Here is a 24,042-nt window from a genome sequence, read left to right on the forward strand (position 1 = left end):
ATCTCGATAGAGTTAAACCCCTTTAGGGGTTCTGTAGCCCTTTTGCCTTTTTAGAAAACTTTTATGATTGTGCCATAAACAACATAAACATGATGTTGACATTAGTCCTCCACAAAATCGGCACAATGTCAAGTTATATGACAGTCTATGAGCATAAATTCACCATTGAACATGGTGAGGAAGGCATCTACTATGGCAAATATATACTAAAAGAGGCTACAGGTCAAAGCAGCACCTTCTGCAGCATGTGGTGGAGATAGGAGTTCATCAGCTACTACTGGACTATGCTCCACATGTTGGGTAGTGCAGATGGGTCAACCATCATTGAATACAACCAAGACTACTAAGAGACTAGCTGGTGGAGAATGTAATATAGGGCTAGGTGAGCAAAAAACCCAATGGTAACAATGGCTTCAAGGGACAATATATGTTGTGGATGAGGCCATGGGGCCATGGATGAAACTGTCATGGGTTTTTTAGAGCTCTCGAGTTCATGAGAGTTGATGATGAGTCAAATGGCAGAGTTGGTGAGAGTTGAGGACAAGGCACAAGGTGGAGTATGTGGCAAGAAGGGTAGCACGATGGTTCTAAACGCACTAGGGCCGTAGTAGGGCTACCAAATTCCTACGGGGTAGAGGCAATGTGCAAAGGAGGCTCACTAGGTAGTGGGTGTTTGGGTGCATTAGTACTAGCATTATTAGGTCAGCCCACTAGAGGGTCTATCCCACAAAGGTTGTGGATGTGGAACCATTTGTAGGGTATTAAATGCAATGAGCTAAGAGGTGGCTACTGCAAGTGCACATAATCCACAATGCATGGGCAGTGGTGGGGAGAGTGTGGAACATGGCAAAAACTACACATGGAGTTAGAAAATTCAATGAGAGCCATAATCATATATATTGTGCAACAAGGGTGTCCTCTTTGTGAGGTCTCTTATAGAATAAAGAATGTCAAAATTTGACTGGCTAACAAAGACAAAGCTTCTGTCCCCCAATGAGCCTCTCTCACAAAGAAAACGCTCTCTCCAAATGGTGATGAACATAACTATCAAGCTTATGAAAACTATGGACTAAGAATCTAAAGGCTTCAATCACCATAAATTTTAATAGAAGACTTAGAATAGGAACTATCTGAAGGAAAATTGTAGCTCTCCTCTCAAGCTACAGAGGGAACAATATATAACTAAGGTAGGTGCAAACACAAAAGGCCATGGGTGCTCGAGAAAAATATAAAGATGGAACTAGAGAAGATAGAGTATCTCAACATAGCTCATCTCAATCCAAATCACAAGCGAGAAGGTTGGGGAGGCATGAGTGCATTAGACTACTTCACAAGAGAGATGTAAATGGGGGGTGAAAACACTATGCCTCATTGGAAGGCATGGTTTGATATGTTCTACATGAGCCCTCATGTCACTCCATGACTTCCTAGTTTTTATGTTGATTATTCATGACTTCTGCATAATTTTTCATTGTATACATCTATGTAAGACATTTTGGAAGGTTCATACATATGTGAGAACCTTATTCCAAAAAGTTTATATGAGAGTTTAGATCTCTTTGGATAACCACAATTTTGATTGTATGTATTCTATATGAACATAATATTATGAATGTGAAAACACGTAAAGGAAGTGAGAAATTGCCATGCACATTTGAGACCTAGGATGATGGAATTCACCCTAAGATATGAATAATTTTGAACTTTGTCTGGAAGCTATGAGATTCCAAAGTGGCATATACTTTCCAGTGTTTCCTTTTTTTAATGGGAGAAGCATTTTTAAAATAGATGGCACTTCTATTTGACAAAAAGCATGCAATTTTTTAAAAGTGAGTTTATTTTTAAAAGTGACAATATTTGGAAAAACAAGCTTGCATTTGGAAAAAGCAGATTTTTATTCTTTTAGATTTTCATAGTTTTGGAGAGTCTAAATTCTTTTGCAGAAGACCATAAATGTGATAGATGCTCATATCATGGACCTCGAGATGAGTGCCTTTCATGTCATACATGAATTTGGATTCTAGAAAAAGATGGGTTTGACATTGTTAAAACATTTTTGCAAGAGATCTTGTGGGATGATTCTTGTACAAGATTGATATAGTTATTGAGATCAAGATTCTACATCCACTTGAGAGTAACATCCACATTTCATACTCGAAAGGCTTTGCAGTTGCACAAGACTATGACTAAAAAAGCACAACAGGGTGGTAATCAAAAGTGTTTTTTCAATTGAAAGAAATATTCGTCCTGTAAATATCTATTTTGGAACAAAGCTTCAATTATATGTTCTTTCCATGTTTTGAATTATGCATATATATGCATTGACAACCACACAATCTAGGGATGAGGACTGATCACCAAAGATTACAATGAGGGAACACATGAGACATAAGGAGGGAGTAGGTGAGGCATAGATAGGGAGCACACGAGGCACAAGGAGGGAGCACATGAGGGATGTACACAAATGAAGATGTTGTGCCTTATGAAAGTGTGCAAGAAAAAAGCTCTCAAGGAAACATGCACATGAAGGGAAAGGATGTGCCTATTACAAATTTGAGTGACAAGAGATGCAATGGTAACATGTACCCAAAGGGAAAGGCCACATGCTTGTGCAAGTGTTGCAAGTTGTTTGTGACATCCATACCATGTGATCACATTATCATATAAGAATCTTCTTGTGCTTTTGGCATATTCTAGGCATTATTTGTAGTTTTACAATTGTTGTTGTGTATGGCAAAATCATATGACAAGATGGATGACTATATTGTTGGTAATTCGAAAATCAAACTTATAAATTCCTTCTAAACGAGAAAGTAATGGACTAATATTTTAGAGACCAAAAAGAGACTAGTTGGAAGAGGTCTTAGAAGCCAGCTCCAAGACAGTTTCATCTCGCTCAAACTGAGGGTTTTCTTTCCCTTTGGTCCAGAAAGATGTAGGTCCATGCAAAAACATCCATGAATTTGCTACATATCTGTATCAGCTATTTGTACAGAGTGGAGTCCAGTTAAGGTGGGATAAGGGAGGGTGCCATTTGGATCTTACCAAACATATGGACCTTTCAAACATTTGGATGTAGCTAAACTTCAACCAAATTTGTAATATTGGAAGACTGCTATGGAACAGATTTATTTTTTTGATTTCCAATAATAACTTTTTCTTGTTCCCAACCTGTTCTTCATTCAACATGTGTGACACAGCTAAGCCACTCCTTTCCTCTGCCACTCATAAGGGTTCCGGCAATTGTTTCAAAGGCACACGTGGGCCATCCAAAAGCCCGAAAGAGAGACAACACAATAGCACAGCAAGCAACAACAGTTAATCAATGAACAGGATACTATATAATGTTTACTTCATTAAGAGCTCACTTGTTTTACAGCAGACCATAATTGGTCTTCCAAAAGTCAATAAGCTGCATCTGCTACAATGAAAGAATCGAATCTTTTCTGAGAGCTGTACAGCTCTTAAAATCTTCATTAAGTATGACTTGGATCTTTTTCAGCTGCATCGAAAATGCCTTGGAGATCTGTTTTTACATCATGCTCGGCAAAAATATACTTGACTGCATCCTTTGCCAAGCTACGTAACTTTGATCTCGTCAAGTCTGTTTAAACAAACCACAAGCCAAATGCATCATGCAAAATAATTGTCCACGCCTTGCAAGCATAAGAAGTAGACAAGCAGTTGATCCCATGCCCATACAAATACTGCAAAACACATTGACACTTCAAAACATCATTGTGGCTAATGTACTGTAAGAAACTCTAGAACAGTTGGTGCAAGCCTTGGTCTGCTTCGGGCATAGCACCGGTCTTGACACAGTCCATATAAACTAATTATCTTCAAAAGAACTAATGAAAAAAGTGCATAACTTACCAAAGCAAACAGCAGCAAGAGCATATTCTCGGGAAATATCAGTTCCAAATATGCCAGGATCATCAGTACAGATAATCAATGGATGTCTTGATCTATATAAGGAAGCTGCAATCAAAAATTGTTTTCAGTATCCCAATGTAAACTTATATCCGAGTCAACTATAGAACATAAGGTTTTCCGAAACCGCCCTTCGGATTCAACTATAAATAGTCACCACCTCAGGTAGCTGAAGCTCACAAAAGCATGTGTTTAACTAATGACCAACCTTCGCCCTAAATCAAAACACACCCCCATTGGTTATACTATGTATGATCTAACTATTGTTAGGCTTCCACAACTAAGCTCTCCAAATTAGAGACCTTAATTAAGCTTATTAGGCCACCATGCTGATAACCCAGGCTATTTGCCCATATTACTAAATCCGGTTACAGCATCATAATAAATTTATGCCATTTTGTTGTGGCATTATTTAGACACTAAATATTTTGTGCACATGCATTCTGGCAGCTTCCTTGTTACAAGAACTTACACAATCATTGTCATTGAATTCAATTCAAGGAGTCTTAAAATTCATCAAATGACATGGGATGTCAGTTGGTGACTTAGGCTAGTGCATCTGGTGGGTCCTTTGGCAAGAATTTAGAGCCATGCAGAGGCAACAAGTCGTATAGAGACTCAACTCTTTGGTCATACAATGACCATACCCAGACCACCCTCCACGTCATTATTGTATCAGTGTACACATTGGAATTGGATGGAAGGACCTAGTCACTCATCTATATGCCATCTTTCTTTACCAGCTTGAGGGATAACCTTGGCAATAATATAGGACATTCAGAATTCTGAAACATCTAGCTTAAGCTATAAGCACAGTCGACCCTTACGTGTGACTTTTTAAGATTTAAAAAGTAGATCCAATGTGAAGATAGTTTGTTACAAATATTATACTATTTAAGGCAGTGGCCAATGTATTAGTTAGTTAGGAGGGTTAGGGGCACTTTTTCCTTCCAAGTTTTTTTCCCCTAACCACAGTTAGTGGTTGAAGTAGTAGTTGTGAAACCATTCTCGAGTCAAAATACAGACTCAATATATAATTCGAAGCAAATCTGAGCACTTACACTTCATCCATCATGTATGCCACGATTTCTTATGGAATCAGAAGTTAAAAGATTGAAAAAAGGTGATGAAATGAATGATCAAGTGTCTTGTAAAGAACCAAGTGTGCTTTGAGAATCTCTCCTTGTTCTAAGGGTGAAGAATTTAGGTGGCTGGTCCCTCAGCTTTGCTCTTGCCACCTACCCTCCCTCCTCCCTTCCCCCTCCCCTCTCTGCACACCACTCCTCCCTTCCCTTCCGCGCTTTTCCACCCTTTTCCAGGGTTTGGTGCAACCTGTTTAGGCCTGTTGCAGCCGGATGATTGTCTGTCTCACTGATGATTGTCTGTTCGCTGATGAATGTCACTCACATTTCGGTGAAGATTATTCACCTGAACCCACCTCCTTGCAGCTCTTTTTGCTCTTTTTCCTTCCCTCTTCACCTCCTTCCTGGGCGCCCCCTTCCCTCTTATGTTTCTGGTCCTATCAACCCTTCTTTGGGCAACCCCTCCAACACCTTTTTTGAGCTTCTTCAAGCCTCAGTTTGGGACGGGTGTCTTTTTGCTGCCTTTCCCTCAGTTTTGCCCCTCCTCAGCTCCTTTTTTGAGCTGTATCCAGCCCATTTCTTGGCTTGGAAGCCTTCAGCCACCACCCTTTTTGCTGCCCGTCCCTAAACTCGGATTCAGCTCTGCTCAGCCTGTTTTCGGGCTGAGAATAGAAAGAATGGTCACATGAGTGTTGTGTTCTCATCATGGCCCTTCATGTATTCCATCTAGAACAAACCTCTAGAGCAAACCTTGTATAAATCCCTGGTCACCACAATTATTGATGTTTCATTTGTAACACACCATTCAGTTAGAAACAAACCCCTGGGAAAATCAAGCCCTAGTTTGCACTATAACAGCAAATAAAGATTATGAGCCAGGGGCGTTTATATTTCAATGGCTTGAACACATTGCACATTTTACGACACATGATGAAATGTGTGCAACAATATATGGATGTCTATGTACATAAATGAACTACACCATATGTCAAAAACTAAAGAAAAGAGGTATCTATCTAGATCAATTCAACAAATGCCTAAACTCATTCAGATGGACAAGTGTTTTTAACTTCATGGCAATCATCCACAAGGTTGAAAATCATAAATTCCGTCACTCATAGCAGGGACTGGGCATAGTGGGTGTAGACCATCATATATGCCTCACACATGTGCGTATCGACAAACATGAGCATCCATTCATACGAAGGTAACCTTGTACTTAGGACAAACATAGATGATAAGAAAACCAAATGATGTGACTTGGCTTTGCTTTCTTGATTAAAGAACATTATGATCCATTTATCTTGATTGTGACATTCTGCCCTTACCAAACAATGTCACTTGCGCAAATAAACATTAACCATAGCATTGTGGTGCAACTTCTTGCAAGTTCGACTGAAATTTCAATCAAACTCTGGGCAAATGTGTTTTTCAAACAAGAGACAGAAAATTCAACCTATCATGAGCTTTGAGGTCACAATCAATAAAAACAGCATACGGAGCTCCTTTAGAACCTACATTGGCTTGTCTGAAGCATTTGTTTTCAAGATCATCGCACATTATAGTGCATTCTACATTATTCAATTGTCAAGCATTTGTTGATTAAATTAAAAGAGTTTTGTCATAACTTAAGAAGAAGTAGGTCACGTGCTTGTTAAACCTTGGCCATGAATTTGGACCGATTCCACACTTGTGTGCACACATGACACTCAACTTGGCTCCATCATTTCGTATAATGGTTATAGCTCTCAGTATATTTCCTAAGGGGGGTTCCATGCACGATTGATGAGCTGGTTGGATTGTTGTTGAAAGAGAAGCAAAGAGTCTCAACTTTCCTAACGCTTCTAGTCGGCTAAGCAAGATTGTACAGCCCGAGGCAAGGGAAAGCTTCAGAAATGCAATAAGGAAAAGAGTGATGGATTCGTTGTTGCTAGACAGGCTCATAATTCAAAAATAGGGATAGATCGAAATTCAAGAAAGGTACATGTACTTTAGACAGGCTCATAATTCAAAGATAGGATAGATCGAAATTCAAGAAAGGTACATGTACTTACTGCAAACATTTTGATCAAGTCATTGCAGAATGTCCCAATAGGGATGCCAATCAGAAGAAAAAACGGGAGTGGGCACTGAGAGCAGCATTCTGTTGCAGATACATCACACAATTAAAAGTCAAGGAAGCATGCTCATTTTGCACAAAAAATAAAGACGATGTCTTCGGAATGTGGAGGAAGTCACCTCTACATCTTGCATGATTGATTGCAAGGGGTAACTAAATACACTTGACACGTTTCTCTGAGTACTTCAGCCTAAAGGGTTAATGACCATGGTAAAGTAATGTAGGATACTCAAATTAACCCTTTGTGATTTTGGATATCCGTGATTCCTTGTTAAACACACACTCATCTCCCCTCTCTTACTGTCTCTAGTACGAAACACTTCCTTCATGATTTTTATAATTTAAATGAGCCCAAGCGTTCTGCCAATAGTTACCAGCCCTCTTTCAATATTTATTAGCAAATGTGACACCCGAGTTACAGCTCCCAATGATAAAAGGATAGTACATTAATAAATGTTCTTTCTCGTGAGGTCATCACCTCCCAATGATAAAAGGATAGTACATTAATAAATGTTCTTTCTCGTGAGGTCATAGAAGACTCAACTCAAAATTTAAGATCTTTTGTTCTTGAAAAGCTGACAGTCTCTTACATAAAACTCGTTTTCATCAGCCAAGGGGACTTGCTTCACCATCTCAAAACCTTAAACAATCTCAAAGAAGCATTATCCTTGCTCCTTCGTAATCATCAAAGTACGTGTTCCTTATGCCTTCAACTGTAAATAATTGGTGATTTAACCCCAGAGTATTCCATTTTTGCATGCACATTTGTCCTTGGACAAAGACCCACCTTATGCTTGTAAGCATATAATGAATGTTTCCTTTTCATTCCGTTTATGTTGATGAATGTTTCCTTTACACTTCCTTTCATGTCAATAGAAAAATACTGTCTATTTTCACTTGGCACATTGGTATACTGCTGGTTTGATTGCAGAATCCCCTCCCTAAAGCTACACATAAGAAACGTCCCCCAAGGTAGGCATGCCACCTGGGGAAAGAGGGGCAATACGCACCTAATCACAAGATGCCAATGGAACTGAACTGGAATCACCTTGCAACAAATCAAAAAATCTATAAAGCAAACCCTCGTCCTCTACATCCACATCTCACAAAGTCTACAAAGTCTCTACTCCTTGAAAGGGACCCAACGTCCATTTGGTACGAGGAGACCCTGAATTGTCCCATGGTAAACAAAGATGAAAGTCTAAATGTTTACGACACACAACCAGGAGATGACCCTAATAGGCTACACGATGGTCCTTGACAGCGATAGGTCTTTGCCCAAAATCAGACCTTACTTCCAATCAACATTTCATAAAGTCTACAAAGTCTTGACTTTTTGAATAGCAAGGTGATCTTAGTTGCACTAAATCAGTAATGCCAAATCAGTAGCGTCTTAATAGAGAATACTAGACCTAACTCCAAACCCTCATGAAATCAAACGTATAATTTAAACCACTCTCTAGTCTCCCTATAAAGATCTGCTTTTGCCAGTCATATGGTTGGCAAATCACAAAAAGTAAGATTCAGTATCAACGACCAGTCCAAACTGAACTGCAAAACTCTCTCCCTGCAGCAAAAATCCTCCTAGAAGATATAAACAACATCCAGGAGAGTCCATCTCTCAACCCCATTTGACCAGCTGAAGAAAAATGACAATTTGAAAGGCAGCTTGGACAATCACGAAAACATAAGACCTTATTGTTGCTTGGTGTGCTTTCACACGCCACAACCCATATTCAGAACTATTTGGTAGTTGAGTAGTGTCTGCCATGGCAGTTCCCAAGTTTCCAGACTACACAGCCTCATTGGTCATAGCCACAAGTCATCATCACTTCATCTACAATTGAGCCACTCTTAGTACTCTAAACACATTCAAAACTGTGCAAACAAAAGTCAAAATAATCACTCTTTGCAATTCATTTTTTAAAATTAGGAAAACAGCATGGCCTTCCACAACTCCAAAGTGAGATGAGGTCAACTTTTAACCAGACTGACACAGTAAAAAAATTTAGCAAGAGTACAAGAAAAACCTAAGAAAACTTATGAGAACCACTAGGAACATGAAAATTGCAAGGGAGAAAAATTTTAATCAGACGATAGAAAAACAATAGATCTTTTACTTAAAGCAAAGCCAGCATACCAAAATGGTGATCTCGTATTTGAGGCACAGTCTCAGTCCGAACATTCGATGTGAGGCATACTTCAACCTGCAACGTCAGACAGTGAGAAACAGACGATTGTCATCACCAGACTTGCCATTAAGAGCTAAAACTCGAACTTTTCATTAAGAAGACAAGAAAAAATCACAGAGTAGATGAAATTCCTCACATTAGAATGGATTAATTATAAAGGAGAACTCCCTGCAAAGTTTTCACAAGGAAATGACTGCAGCATGATGGATAGAGGATAGGGCTTTGGAAGACACAAAAGGGAAAGAAGCAAGAAAAATAAATTTTCTGCTTGAAGCAAATCAAAACTCTAGCAGAAGCACCACAAAGACTGTGTGATATTCAGGATTGGGATTTGAAGACAGCAAAAGAATCCAGTGAAAGCATGATAGGATGAAGAACTGTCTGCACTTCACTCCCTTGTATAAATTACTTGGCAATAGGCTGAACTTCTTACAATGTGAGAGATTAAGTCCCATGGGGAGAACCACTATTCTGTCAATAAGAAATATAGGGAAATAAGAATGTGTAAAATTTCTAAGAAACTAAAAAGGGTTTACAATATCCTTTACTCAAGATGGACAACCTTGATGATAGACCAAAGTGCATTACTTCATTAAAATCAAGGGGACCAGATGTTCACAAAACTGGCTTCCACACACACAAGGATGACAATCAATTCTCAGTGTTGCCATTTGGCAACTAAAAACCAATGGAAGATGTTTTCTCATATTTGGGGAATGTGTAGGGTGTTTTTGGATGATATACTAGTCTATAGTACAAATATTGAGAAACACATATATACATACACACATATATACATACATGTGTATATATCTATACAAACATACATATATAGGAGTGCAAATTGTTGAAGAAAAAAAGTTGTTCTTATCTTGAACACATCAGACCTGGAAAAGGTTGCAAATTGATGCTTAAAAATAGGGAAGTTCTAGAGTGTCCAACATCCTCCCATTGACCAATAACTTAAGGGGTTGAAGAAGAAATGCAACCAACATTTTACTTTGGATAAAGAGTTTAATAAAACTTTTAAGTCAGCCCGTTATGGCAGACATAGATGCTAGAGATTTTGCTATACGACCCATCTTGTTCCAAGATGGGAAACCAACATAGGAAGCTTATAGATTAATTCCCCCCAGAAAGACAATTGTTTGTGGTAATGCATGCTTTAAAATTGTCCAGACGTTATCTGTATGTATCCGAATTGCAAGTGATGGCTCTTAATCATAAAACCCTTTTAAGTACTTTTGTGAAAAATCTTATTTGCTTAGACATAAGGCCAAATGGAAAAAGGTGATGCAAGAATTTGACTTCGAGATTTGGATTGGTATCAATTTCTGTGGCTATGCAAGACCAATATAGATTCCTAAAACAGCTATGCAAGGCCAATATATACTTTGGTCATTATGGAAAAAAGTCCAGAAAGGAAAGAGCAGATAGGGATTCTCAAAGTGATCAGATTAGAACGTTTAATTAAGGAGTTGAGAGCTCAATACATGACCTGGAATAAATTATTCTTCCATAGAGTGAAAGTTTGTTCAGATGATACAATATGACCTAGCTGATGTGTATTTTGCAAGCTCATTCTATAAAGCATGTATCCCAATGCAATATGTGAAATCCTTTAGCCTATTGAGCATAAGAGAGCATGTTTTAAAATGTACTCCTTCATAGATCACACAATGAGCCAAAAATTTTATGTGTGTGCTTATCCAACTCAAAAAAGTAGGTTGGAATTCAAAACATTTGAAAAAAGGGAAGGAATGAGGAAAACCAGTCCAAGATTTCGAGTGCAAAACCGCAAGCTTGACTATTTAGACAATTACTTGATTTAGCGTAATTTAGGATATCATTTGGGCAATTGGACCTTTTACAAGCATGTACCAGCAAGAGTTAGGGCTTCAATGAGGTGGATAGAGGAGATCATGAGCACAATTCGGATCAAAACAAGATTGTTAATTATCATTGACCTTGTTTGGATATACATTAATGACCTCGAATGCTTCATCACGACGTGTGTTCTCCCTTAGTTGTCCCCTTTAATCTGATTCTACCATACATAGATTTCCCCAATGGCATTTAGATGCACTCCAATATTTCTATGAGACACATGATTTGAAGGTCAACCTAGGTAATACGAAGGTCATGATCTTCAACCCCATCCTAAGGGGTGTTTATTTTTTGTGAGCTTTGATTGCGAGCTTTTCTTGGCCAGAGCTCGGGGGACTTGATTTTTTTTGTCATTTTTTCGAACATTATATAACACAACTATTGGGGGACTTCACATGATATAAGACTCACATGTGTTGAGCAACACTTATAACACAACCCTTGATCCATGATCACTTTAAAAGTAAGGTTAGTTGGCAAGGATCTAGGACATTGATTTAGAGCTCAAGTAAAGAGGGTAAGGGTTTCAAATGATATATTCTTGTGTGGTAGCATATTCATAGTATTCTAAACATGCATTAATCTTTGAAACAATGTGGTGATTGGAAGCATTTGACTGACTGGAAGCATGCACATCTTCAAACCAATGCAAAGGTTGGAAGGATGCATTTTTATTTGAAGGTAATCATTTCAAAATTGCATTCCAAAAAAAACCTTCAATCATTGATATTCAAACCAATGCAATGATTAGAAGCATGTCTTCAAAGCATCTTTCTGGTCATGCATAAAAAGCATCATGTATTTGAAGGCAAGCATTCCAAACTTGCATTCCACACAAGCACTACAACCAATGCACGCACACCAATCATGTAATAGATCCTAATCTTAAAGACATTTTATGTCTCTTTAATCACAAGGGTTGATGACAATATATGTAATCCTCAAACCATGTCACAAGATAATCATGAAGATACTATTTGGGTCTCTTAAGGCCGATTGAAAGCCTTTATGCCAACAAGGTGTCTAGCCCACCTAGCTCTTTGGGCTCTCTAAACCATTTCACAAGACAATTATAAAGATACTCTTTGAGGTCTCTATGGACAAGAAGCTAACCTTTATATCAACAAGACCTCCTAGTTCTAGTTAAAAACTGCCAATTATAAGTGTTCAATAGAAAAGTTAAACCAAAACTTTTTAATTATGTATAATTTTGACACACTAACGCAAGCAATGGCTTTGTTCATATCACACCGATGAGTCAATCATGAAGAATCCCTCTTTCAAATGAGGGGAAAAAACCATAGAGAATACTTAAATGATGTGCCCAGGATAGGCACCACAAGGGAACCATCTCTACCCGAATGAATGATGCCACATATCTGCACCATTCAGCCAACCTGGTTCTACCTGTATCTCTAACGGCTAGCCATCAACCTAAGCATGATGATTTGGAGACAAGGGATGCTTGGAAACCACCTCTCTATCACAGATAGTATACAAACCAAGCGTGTTCTTGTCGTTTTCTAAATATGAGTGTAAGGGATGAGCCGTCCATAGCAATACAGAGAAGCCGATGAGATACTAAGCATAGGGATGGACGATCCATTTAAAAAAATGCTTCCAAGCCTGCCCCACTGAGCAAACCCCTAGCAAGAAGCCTCGCGCAGGAAAGGGCATGGTTCAAGTATAGCACTGCTCTACCTTACCAATGAGAGATGAATTACACAAAAGAAGCACCTCTCCCCAGTCCTTTCTCTATAAAATTGAGGACCATTTCCCTTGCAATTAAGTACTATTGAGATATCAGTGTCAATTTCAGCCCGTGTAAGTTTCAGTTCACCTGGCTTGTGCCACTAAGTTCTAAGAAGAAACAACCTCTGTTATGCAAGATTAATGCTCGTACTAAACATTAGATACACATTCTTTCGTTCACGCTATCTGCTTCAAAATAGAAGATACTTAGATGGAAATTTGCAGGGCGATATCTACACGTCTGGTAAAACTGCAGAAATATTCAGCAGGATGAATCTGAAAACCTGCCCAAACCAGAAAGAAGTTAAATTCTAGCATGGGTGAAGCATAAACCGACAGTATTATCAGGACCATGCTTTCTGGTCATGTAGAACTGTGTTAACTCGACATATTTTGGTGTCAAGTCTGAGTGACTATTGGCTCATCAAGCATTGACTTGGTTCAAGTACTCTTTCACCCTGCTGCAATTCCTCTTCCATCGTTGATAACTTTGTAACTACGTTTCTTTTGCAATATGGTTGTACTTATCATGAAGGTACCCTCCACTGCTTTGTATCACTAAAGCAACCCACAATTTAGACGCTAATAAGAGGGATATAACACAAGGATATGTCCACCATGTATAATGTAGTGGCTAAACAAGTTTTCGAAAAATGCCGTTTGATTCATAGCTGCTGCAATCCTCAACTTCGAAAATTCCTTACTGGAATAGTTGACACCAAGAGTGTTGTCCATTCCGATTCTTCAAGACAGCACCCATGTCCTATTCTCTCAGGCTGGAAAGACAGCATGCATTGCACTTCCTCAGGATTTGGCACCTGTGAGACATTGACAAACGCTCTGTTAAAACTAGCTTACCTTTGGCAGCTGTATAGCTACACAATCTTGCTTTCTACGACTTCTGCTGATTTGAAGGCTAAACAGTGCTATAACTATTTAAGTCTATAAGAAGTTCAATGACACACCTCACCACAATGAAGAGTTATTGGAAGCCCCTGCTTCCTAGCCCAAGTCAATGCAGGAGCAAAAGTCTGCCTAGAACAAAGCCAGTAGGAACGAAACCTCTTTCATATGTCAAATATAAAATGAACAGAAAACTTCTACAAAGCAAGCAGGCCAAAAAACTGCTTGATAAGTAAAGAACTGCATGACCCACTCAAACTACAGATACACACCAATCCCCAACTCGAGGATTCCCTGAAAGGTCCACTCCAACAACTCCAAACTTTTGCATCTCCACTGCAAGTTGCACCTGTAATAAGCAGCTAGGCATTAAGACATTGCCGCTCAAAGCAAAAGGCACACAAAGGGACAAAATTAGGGTACAGAAGTTTAGAACTTTTTGTACACACTGTATCCATTGCTGCCTCCGTGCTCTCGCGACGATCAATGCTCAGCAGAAGTTTTACATGAATTTTTGGCATCTTCCTTTCATCTTCCATAGGAGGACAGTGATGCCCTGGATCACATTCTGCCTGGAATGTGGGACCACCCAAGACCATAGCAGTTTCCACTGCTTTCAATCCAGCAAGCACAGCCTCCACATAGGACCTCTTGGTCATTCCCACTGACACATTACACTAAGAAAATGCCACCACATGTACATCAATAACCATATGTTTGGCCGCTATAATATGAAAAAATCAATGTAGAGCTATTATCATGTGTCTGTGAAATACTGGAAGCAGCAATGGTATTACAACAATGAAAGATGTCAATTTAAAATAAAAATCGCGCGTCTGTGAAAAAATCTGATCTAGAAGCAGCAATGGTAACTTAACTTCCATTGCAGGTCATTGAATGCCAGACAAGATATCTTTTGCATAATATTTTTCACATTTGAAATTCATTTCATATTTCTGCCTGCTGCTATTATCAATAGATAGGCTCTTAGATCAATACAAAAAGAAAAAGAAAAAAAGTGGACAGCACCCTGAGCAGCCCAAGAATCGCCCAGGGACATTCACTGTATAGAAAACTGATCAAAGTAGCCAAGACTAGGTTAAAAACCAAGCATAAAAGGATTCCTCTTAACAACCTTTTCTAGTCTAATGTCTCCAATAGACTTTCTTCAATTTCAACTTGTAGACCACTTGATCAGAAATTAGCTCGACTTGACCCCTTGGGCCAACATCTACTGCATATATTGAAATATACAGAGCATGATATAGCCCAATAAGTGATAAATCTTCATAAGGTCTATAAAAATATATAATCCTGCGAATTGAAAAAGTTTTTGAAAAACAAGGTAAGACAGAAAAGAAACAGAAAGAGGGAAATGGAGAAAGAGAGAGATGAAGAGGTATAGAACAAAGTAAAAGTGAGAGCAAAAGAGGGAATGATTTTAGAAAAGAGAGAAAACAAAACTAAAAAGTAGAAAAGAAAACTACATAGCAAGGAAAGCTATGCCTACCTTCCACAACCGCAAAAAAAGAACTTAGCAGCATTTTGCTAGGTGTCATTCTAAAGCAATATTCGCCCCCTTTTCAACCCAGCTAAAGGGTAAGCTTATTGAAGGAATATGAAAAATGTTATTTTCAGTATCATAGATGCTTGTGTGAGAGTATGCAAATGAGCAGAAGCATGCAGTACACGCGTGCACACACGCACACACACACAATGCTCCAAGTTGATGATCTGAAGGGAGTGGAGGAGCCCTATAAATAGGGCAAAGAGGAAGGCTGACATCAGCCGACTGGAGGATTGACATCAGCCAGCTGTCCAGTCAGCTGAGTTGGCTCAGTCCTAGCCCTCTATAAAAGGGGCTAGAGGGCAAAGATAGGCAGCCTAATGGCTGGCCCACAAGCCTCTCCATCTAGCATATATTGCCCTACCTCCAGCCCTATACCCTTGCTCTCTTCAGGTACCCTATTTACTATGAGATCCGAGGGCGTTTCTACTGCCTCTTCAGAGATAGCTCTAGGGTTTTGTCCCAATTCCTCTCCTACCCAGACCAGAGATGTTTGGCGTGCTTCATCCATGAGGTAGTCAGGCACCGCAAGAGGATACTTCAATCACGGAGACAGGAGCAGACTTCTTCCTTGGCAGATCCCTCTCAGAGCTCTATTATGGAGTTCTTCCTGCCATATCACATGGACACCCATGAGACGAGGCCTCAACATGATCGTGACCCAGAGCCAGTTACCCGACAGCTCAGACAGGGGACTGACGCGCAGATTACACTTGGGGATATCCCCTCTCTGTTCAAAGTCGGAGCCCGGCCGACAAGGGTTACTGTAGCCCTTGTTAGGTGCAGATCTATGACCAGGAGACGTCACAGGGCTGCACCCGTGAGCAGCCGACAGCACCCTATCGCCGATTTCATGCCTCCATTGCCTTATCCACCCTGATTTCATGATGATGATGATGAGATTGATATGTAGTCGACCACTGACATGACTATGTTGTACTTAGTACTATCATTTTGCATTTTTGCATTCTGCATTGGTGTGGATGCTCGTTTAGTAGCTCCACCCTCACAACTCGTTTTGTACCAGGTTTTCACAATCTCATAGACCCATCGGTTTTCCGAAGACTTTAATAAACTCTTTCTTTCTCCTCTTCCTAATCTAGCCTGAAGGGGGCGGGCACACCCACATAGAAGCCCTCTCTCTCTAGGCTAAACCATGAGATGCCCTAAACTCTAACACCCTCTCTGCAGCTCATGATGTACAATGATCTGAGGGAGCCGGCCAATGAAGATGCCACCATGGACTCTCCGGTGGAAGATAGCTAACTAGCATATGCCATTGGTAGATGAGAGTGCTAATTAGTATGTGCTTAAAAGCACCTATTGGTCCTAACAAGCATTGGATGTGCTAACTAGCATATGACAGTTTAGCACTGCATGTGATAACTAGCATATGGCAGTGGTAGATGAAAGTATTAATTAGCAAGTGCCAACTCTATTTGTTTCTACCAACTCTTTTTCAACAAACATCCTTCTTGTTGGGGGAAACACGTGCACTAACAGGCATTGTAGGTGCTAACATGCATTAAAGATGCTAATTATCATAGTAAGTTGGTACATTGACAGGCATTGCATGTGCTAACAGGCATTTTGGGCACTGCATGTGCAAATAGGCATTACAAGTGCTAATTAACATAGTTAGTAGGTGCACTAACTATGCTAACAGGCATTATAGGTTTAGGAGAAAAATAGAGAGAATTTCTTCTCCCTTCCCTTCCCTCCCCTCTCACCTGCCTCTCTCTCTTGGGGATTTTGTGCTAGGAATGAATCCTATGAGCCATGGGTGGCCAAACAGTTAATAGATTCATGATGAAGCTTTCATCGATAAAAGTGGAGACATGAGTACCTGGACTAGGAGATTCTTCCTCCTCCTGGTACCTTGTAGAAATGTCACCTAATTCTCCAAAGAAGTCATGCATTCTGCAATATCCCGAACCAGTCACTATGGGTTCCCAACGGAGGACAATGAACTGTGGAACACACCACGTCCAATATCCTGTCGGTGAACTCACCACATACAGAAACCCCGTACAATGAACTCACGCTCCTCGGTCCATAGTCACTGTAACTTGAAACAGTGAACCCCAAACACATCCGGTCCACAGCTCCACACTGTCTCTTATGCCTGCTAGACTGTCTACTGAATAGGGTCAGAAGCAACCCATCCACCCTCTCACATGCCCTCTCTGGCTATGACCCGTGGGGGGAGACTTCTTACTGTAAAAAAGATGGTATTATCTTGAGGTTTGCTGCAACTACCTTGGTACTTCCTCAGTGGTCAGAGTCTGATGAGGAGTCCTGATCCTGAGATTACCCTTGGACTTGTAGCCCTTCGCCAAATGGCCTCTTTTTCCACACTTGTAACTATATTTCTTGCTCTTCTCCTGAGATAAAAGGGCCTCGAGTGACCTATAGCTTGCCCTGGGACAAAAGTATTGACTCCTTTTCGAGCAATAGAGAGGACAAGCTGAGACCTTACAGCGCAAGGCCCCAGAGACCATGTCATAAGTTGGAGGTAGCTTGATAAGAATAAGTTCCGCCAACTGCAGAGAAGTCAGTGCAACTCCCATGGAGAAAATCTGGTTATGGATGACCTTAGCCTTCATCAAAAAGGGCTGCATAGTACTAGCGCTGGAGAACTCAAGACTATAAAGCTGCACCATTAGAGTAACAGCCCGCATCTCTGAGTCCCTCGCATAAAGGTCCTCCCGTGTGCACCATCACAAAGCCTCGGAGCAGATCGCGTATGTTGCTTCCCTCTCTGGCTCCGTGCAAACCTGAAGTCTGATACCATGTGAGAGTGCAAATGAGCGGAAGCATGCAGTGTGTGTGCGCGCACACACACACACAGAATAGACACTGTTAGAGGCAAAGGAAACTCTGTATATAGCAAGGGGAACACCCAAAAGAGGGAAAAAGACACGGCTCCAAGTGATGATCTGAAGGGGAGTGGAGGAGCCCTATAAATAGGGCAAAGGGGGAGGCTGACATCAGCCGACTGGAGGGCTGACATCAGTAGTGTGTTGGCTCAGTCCAAGCCCTCTATAAAAGGGGCTAGAGGGCACAAATGGTCAGCCTGATGGCTGGCCCACAAGCCTCTCTTGCATAAATTGCCCTGCCTCCGGCCCTATACCCTAGTTCTCTCCTCTCCTTAATCTAGCCTTAAAGGGGGCGGGCACACCCACATAGAAGCCCTTTCTCTCTAGACTAAACCATGAGATGCCCTAAACTCTAACAGCTTGTTGCAAGGCATTTCCCACAGAAAATGTACTCAGCACAAGGTTTTCTTTATCAGAATTGGCCTGTATACGAAACCAAAATAAACCAAAGAATGGATGCTACACAGAAGTGGGGAGGCCACCAAACCCAATTTAAAAGAGACCAAGCAAGTGCGCAATAGGGAACAACATGTCGAAACTGACATATGCCTTCATAGGACCAGAATATATCCAACCATACAAATAAGATATTCTAAAACTGATCTTCTTGTAGCTGCCTCAAAAGATGGTTGATGTGAAGCTGGGTACAAGACTTAAGTGGAAGCTCTATCCAAAATTCAACCATTGACCGTACCATACCACTCCTGCCATCATTAAAGTATGGATCCTCCCTTCTCCCTTCCCTAAAGCCATACATGTAGAGGCTACAATACCAGATCAAGATACATTTGGACAAGAGAGAATAATACATTGACACTGATGTTGGCCTTGCTAGAGTACTAGTAGAGGCTTTCTCCAACTGCGCACTCAACCAAAAGGCTTCAATACATTGGTGAATCCAGGGCAAAGGCCCCACTATTTAGACTTGGTGCAGCCATAATTGGACGCCTAGTAGACCTTACTACACAGTTAACCTAGACAGCTTAGCTGACCAGTTGGTCTACCGACACTGGCGACACCCATCTGGCCAGGATTTTGGCAGCTTGGCAGCCCCATGTGAGCTGCTAGAGGCATAGTATGGCGTCCCCTATGGCCACATAATTGTCCTTGAAGGGATTAGACCATGTGTGATTGGATGGGTTCTATATGGAACCCCCACAACACAGCCTACCTTTGTCATCACCAATCCTAACACGTGCATTTGGATGGATCCTATCAAAACCCCACAAGCCCAAGCTCCATTGTCATGGACAATCTTGACATGCTTTTGGCCCTCAACAGTTGCAAGCCTCTTAGTGAGACTCACCTAGAGGAAAAGGGTGGAGCATTGATACTCCAACAACGATCTTTACAAAGGCGTTTAGCAAAGGCATGGTCACTAAAAAAGAACATTTCAATTGATTTTGAAACGTTTCAAAACATTTCAGAGTCAGTGACATTGTGGCAGAAAATAACATACCCCACTATTCAGCTGTTGTACTCAATAGTACTAATGTTTTTTGCATGTTTTGGACCTATTTATGTGTTCCCTAGGCCTATGGGGCATCGCGGGCATACTTCACACTGTTTCCCTATACCTGAACAAAACCTTGGGTCTAGAAACTCAAGCATTTCGAAACGTTTCGCATTTCGAAACGTTTCTGGTGACTACGAGCAAATGGTAGAGACCCTTAGGGTTCACCTTGGATTCTAACCAAATGAAGCAACCATTAGGAGTACTACTAACCATAATGACTATCTCCCTTTTGTACGTATGGTTGATAATAACTTCTTTCTTAGCATATCTATTTAAGCATTTAGAACAGCACCAGGCTCCTTGCTTTGGGTGAAGCGATTTGATCTCCAGGCCATCCATGGGCTCCCTAGTTGCTGCGATTTCTGTTCCAGCCTCCTTTCCTGTTCTAGCCTGGATTTATGCCTAAAGGGCCCATGAATCAGTTCCAAAAGACCCTGTCTCATCCAGGAGGTGTTTTCTTGCTGTAGTTTGGGTATCCAGTCTCCCCAGAGCCTCTGAGTTGCTGTAAATCAGGGTTAAAGGCTGTTTATAAGGTTTGGTTCCAATTTCAGAGAAAGAGGGTGAACCTCAAGTGGAAATAAGTCCTATAGAAAAAGAAAACTTTCACTTTCTAGAATCTTTCAAAGATTGTTTTTCAGATTCTCTACCAGGAGAGAACGGGCTGAAGATCATGTTATAGAGCTCCTTCCAAGAAGTGAGCCCCTGTATCAGACGCCTTATCGTGTGAGCACAGCCTAGACTGAAGAAATTATGGCACAGGTACAGGATTTGCTCTCCAAAGGACTTATCAGTCCCAACTCCTCCCCCTTTTGTTCACCAGTGCTCTTAGTTCAAAAGAAGGATGGCTCTTATCGTATGTGTGTGGATTATAGAGCTCTTAATAAAATGATAGTCAAGAACACGTTTCCAATCCCTCGCATAGATCATATTTTGGACAGACTAAAGGGAGCCATGATTTTCAGCCGTATTGATTTAAAAAGACGGATTTCTCATGAAAGATGATCATCTTTGTGTGACTCAAGACATCGAGCCAAAGCTTTGGAAGAATGTCATGCTCCTCCTTATGTAGGGCATCGAGGTATTTTGTCTACTACACAAGCCATTGAGAGTTCAAGGACTCAGAAAGATGGAAGGAAAAGATAAAGTATACCCAAAGTTGTCTCCCAGGTATTATGGACCATTCAGAGTTAGTGAGCCCATAAATGAAGTCGGTTTTCAACTAGAGCTGCCCGAGACTTGGAAGATTCACAATGCTTTTCATGTGAGTCTTCTAAAAAAGTATCAAGGACCAGAACCCACAAGACCAGTTCAAGAAGAGCCACCTGAGGTGGGGAAATGGAGGAGATCCTTCAACCAGAACAAGTTGTATATCATACAGAGAAGAAAGGACGCAGAGACAAGATTACCCGTAGATACCTTGTCAAGTTTAAGAATTATTCGGCACTTGATGCCAATTGGGTAGATGAGGAATTCTTCTCAAAATATCCTCGAGTTCTACAGTTGTATCAAGAAGCTTTTCAGTTAAGGACAATTGTTTAGAAGCCAACGGGATGTCACCATTTGGGACTTCTCCTAAGAAAATAAAGAGTAATCTTTATTAGAATTCACTCCAATCAAAGAATGGTGAAGCTCATTAACCAAGAATAAGTTTTATTGTTTTTACTTTTGCCTTGCATTGGTAAAAAGAGAACTGTGGGGATGCCCACAAGGGACTAGAAATAGTCCAAGAACTAGAATGCATGCATTAGACTAACCTCTAATGGGTTAAAGGGTTGGTATTTGTTTGTGGTATTACGTAGGACCAAGAGGAGTGCAAAAAGGCCCTAGAATTAAGGACAAAGTGCAAAAAGCAGATCCTACAAAGCAAAAAGCACCAAGAATCTGGGCGCCTACTTTAAGGACTCAAGAGGACCACACAAGTCAAAATCAGCAAAAAAATCCATTTTCATTAAAACCTCCTAAAGCTGGTTTTTTGGAAAGCTCAACTTTTTGAGAAAAGTATTCCTAATTTAGGCTTCAAAAAAGCTAAAAGCTAGCCCTAGCTTATTAGAAAGTTCTTGCTTTCGGGTTGAAGGCTAAGTCTATAAAAGAAGAGCCTCAGAGCTCTAGATCATTAAGATTTTTCTCGGTTTACACTCCTGTGAGTGCCAGTTGTAGAAAGCCTTATAAAATTGCAATAAGACCTCGGGGGAGTCCAGCCCTTGTTTCTGGGCCCTAGCGCTGTGTTTTGTTCCTTTCTAGTCCTCTATCATGAAGTCAATTTGATTCCCACATCCCAGCACGATTTTCAAGGAGAGTACAGATTTTCCAACACCAGGCTCCTTGCTTTGGGTGAAGCGATTCGATCTCCAGGCCATCCGTGGGCTCCCTAGTTCGAATACCCATGTAGAAAAGGGGTAGGGGACAGATTATAGAAAGGGGGATAGATAAGCAGAAGGGAGAGAGAATGAGGGGCAGAAGGAAGGAGAAGGGGTAGAGGGGGGGGGGGAAGAGAGAGAGAGAGTAGGCTCGAAATAGGAGGGAGGAGGAGAGAGAGTAGATAGGATTAGGTGTCACATCAAAAGTGAGGACAAAGGGTGGGGAGGTGTACTTATTTAGTCCCATGCACTATATCTCCATTTTGCCCCTCTCTAGGCCTAAACATCCCCTAGCCAACTTAACCTAACCCTCACTAACTTGCCCCAATTTTGGCCTTCCTTACAAGTATCAAGTGACAACTGTAGCACAAACTACAAGCAGATGAGAGGAGATCTAGGCCAAAAGCATCGAGAGAATACACATGGCTGAGCACAAAGGAGAGCTATGAAGCAAAGAGCTCTGAGTTGGAAAAGAACAGCAAGTCGTGGATTGGAGAGGTATGGCATTGTGAGAAGTGCAGCGGAAATGAATAGAAAGAGAGAGAGCACGCCTCACACACACACACACCACACTGAGAGGGAGAGAAGGAAACAAGAGAACTACAAGTCATCTCTCGCAAAAGCCCCTCTACACCTGGGGGGAAACCTCTGCACAATAGGCTGCTCAAGAGCCGGGAACAATGCTCAACAACCTCCACAGCTAAGATGAACAAGGATGGAAGAACCGCTCCACCCCAAGGCTAGAAGGACCATTCCAAAAGACGCCTGGAAAAACTACTCTAGGTGATGCACAAGGGGCTGGTCGAGGTGTGGAAGAACTGCTCCACCCGAAGATGAAAACGAGAAAAGGGAGGCCTCCTTAGTCGGCTGATGTAGAAGTGGGGCCGACCCACTACTGTAGGGGCCAACCAACCTAGGTGGACTGACTCATCTCTACGGCTGCCCACATCCCTATAAAGAGGGCTCAGCCCCATCCTACGAGGGGCTTCTCTCCAGCCAAGGTGGCTAACACCCCCTGCTCCAAAGCCTGCATCTAAGGCCTATAAGAGGCACCTCCAAGAGCTGTCCCGTGGTAGCACAACGGGGTTGTGCCTACCCGCACAGACCACACTCCTCCCGAGATCCTCCATGGCCATCTTGGCAGCACATGGACCATCAAGAGGCACTAGATAGCCACGCAGTCTTGTCCTCTATCCTACTCTGTGCTCACAAGGGGGCGGGCACACCCACAACAAGGCCCTCTATCCGGACTAACCTATCCTCACACTGGGCAGGCACACCCACAAGCACTGGCACTCTCTCACACGTGACATTAGGAGATGTTGAACTCTAACAACCCCTCTCAGCTCCTGGATGGAACACAAACGCTAGGGAGCTGGGTGTGCCGCTAGGACAAATGGAGAAATCCATCGTGATACTCCATCGTTGAAGACCACCTCAGGTACTGTCGAAGAAGCCCCCTCTTGGCACGAACCGCCTCAACACGATCACGAGAAACCTGAAACTGTTGCTCCCAGGCCATAGGTGCTAGGTACACTCCTCTGGTCTAGAACTGGTACTATATGTCATCCGGTACAACAATCCAACTACTGGTACTGGTACATCACTCCAATATAAGGTACTTGAACAATAATCCAACTGATACTGCCACCGATGCAAGGTCTACTTCCTTGCATGGCAGAGCTAGATAGCCCCCTCTCAAGTCCAAACTGTTACAATGTCGCCAAATCGATGAGCTTCAGTGCTCCAAGGACAATGGGCAAATAACACCTCACAAGGATCAATCATCTATCACGATTCCCACACTAGCAATCTGCTGACCCATCCAGATCTCCAAGAGCATCAGACAATAGCT

At 41.4% G+C, this 24,042-nt stretch overlaps 1 protein-coding gene across 2 annotated transcripts in view; it reads right to left on the reverse strand.

Annotated features, from left to right (window-relative positions):
• Nucleotides 1–3,165: 3,165 nt before the first annotated feature.
• LOC147886883 (adenosine/AMP deaminase family protein) overlaps nt 3,166–24,042 on the reverse strand; it is a 43,132-nt gene continuing 22,255 nt past the window's right edge. The window contains exons 5-11 of one of the 2 annotated variants that reach the window (XM_087394350.1): nt 14,318–14,545; nt 14,141–14,217; nt 13,931–14,000; nt 13,670–13,783; nt 9,275–9,341; nt 3,877–3,981; nt 3,166–3,604 (exon numbers count right to left, since the gene is read on the reverse strand). In XM_087394350.1, the coding sequence (XP_087250476.1) occupies nt 3,477–3,604; nt 3,877–3,981; nt 9,275–9,341; nt 13,670–13,783; nt 13,931–14,000; nt 14,141–14,217; nt 14,318–14,545 (789 nt within the window). In that variant the 3' untranslated portion in view covers nt 3,166–3,476. Of the gene's footprint in view, nt 3,708–3,876; nt 3,982–9,274; nt 9,342–13,669; nt 13,784–13,930; nt 14,001–14,140; nt 14,218–14,317; nt 14,546–24,042 lie in introns of both variants that reach the window. The other variant, XM_087394351.1, reaches the window with a different exon arrangement.

The sequence above is a fragment of the Dipteris shenzhenensis genome, chromosome 23 (genome assembly GCF_047967505.1).
Source record: "Dipteris shenzhenensis isolate YYH24624 ecotype China chromosome 23, Dip_SZ_1.0, whole genome shotgun sequence".
NCBI lineage: Eukaryota > Viridiplantae > Streptophyta > Polypodiopsida > Gleicheniales > Dipteridaceae > Dipteris > Dipteris shenzhenensis.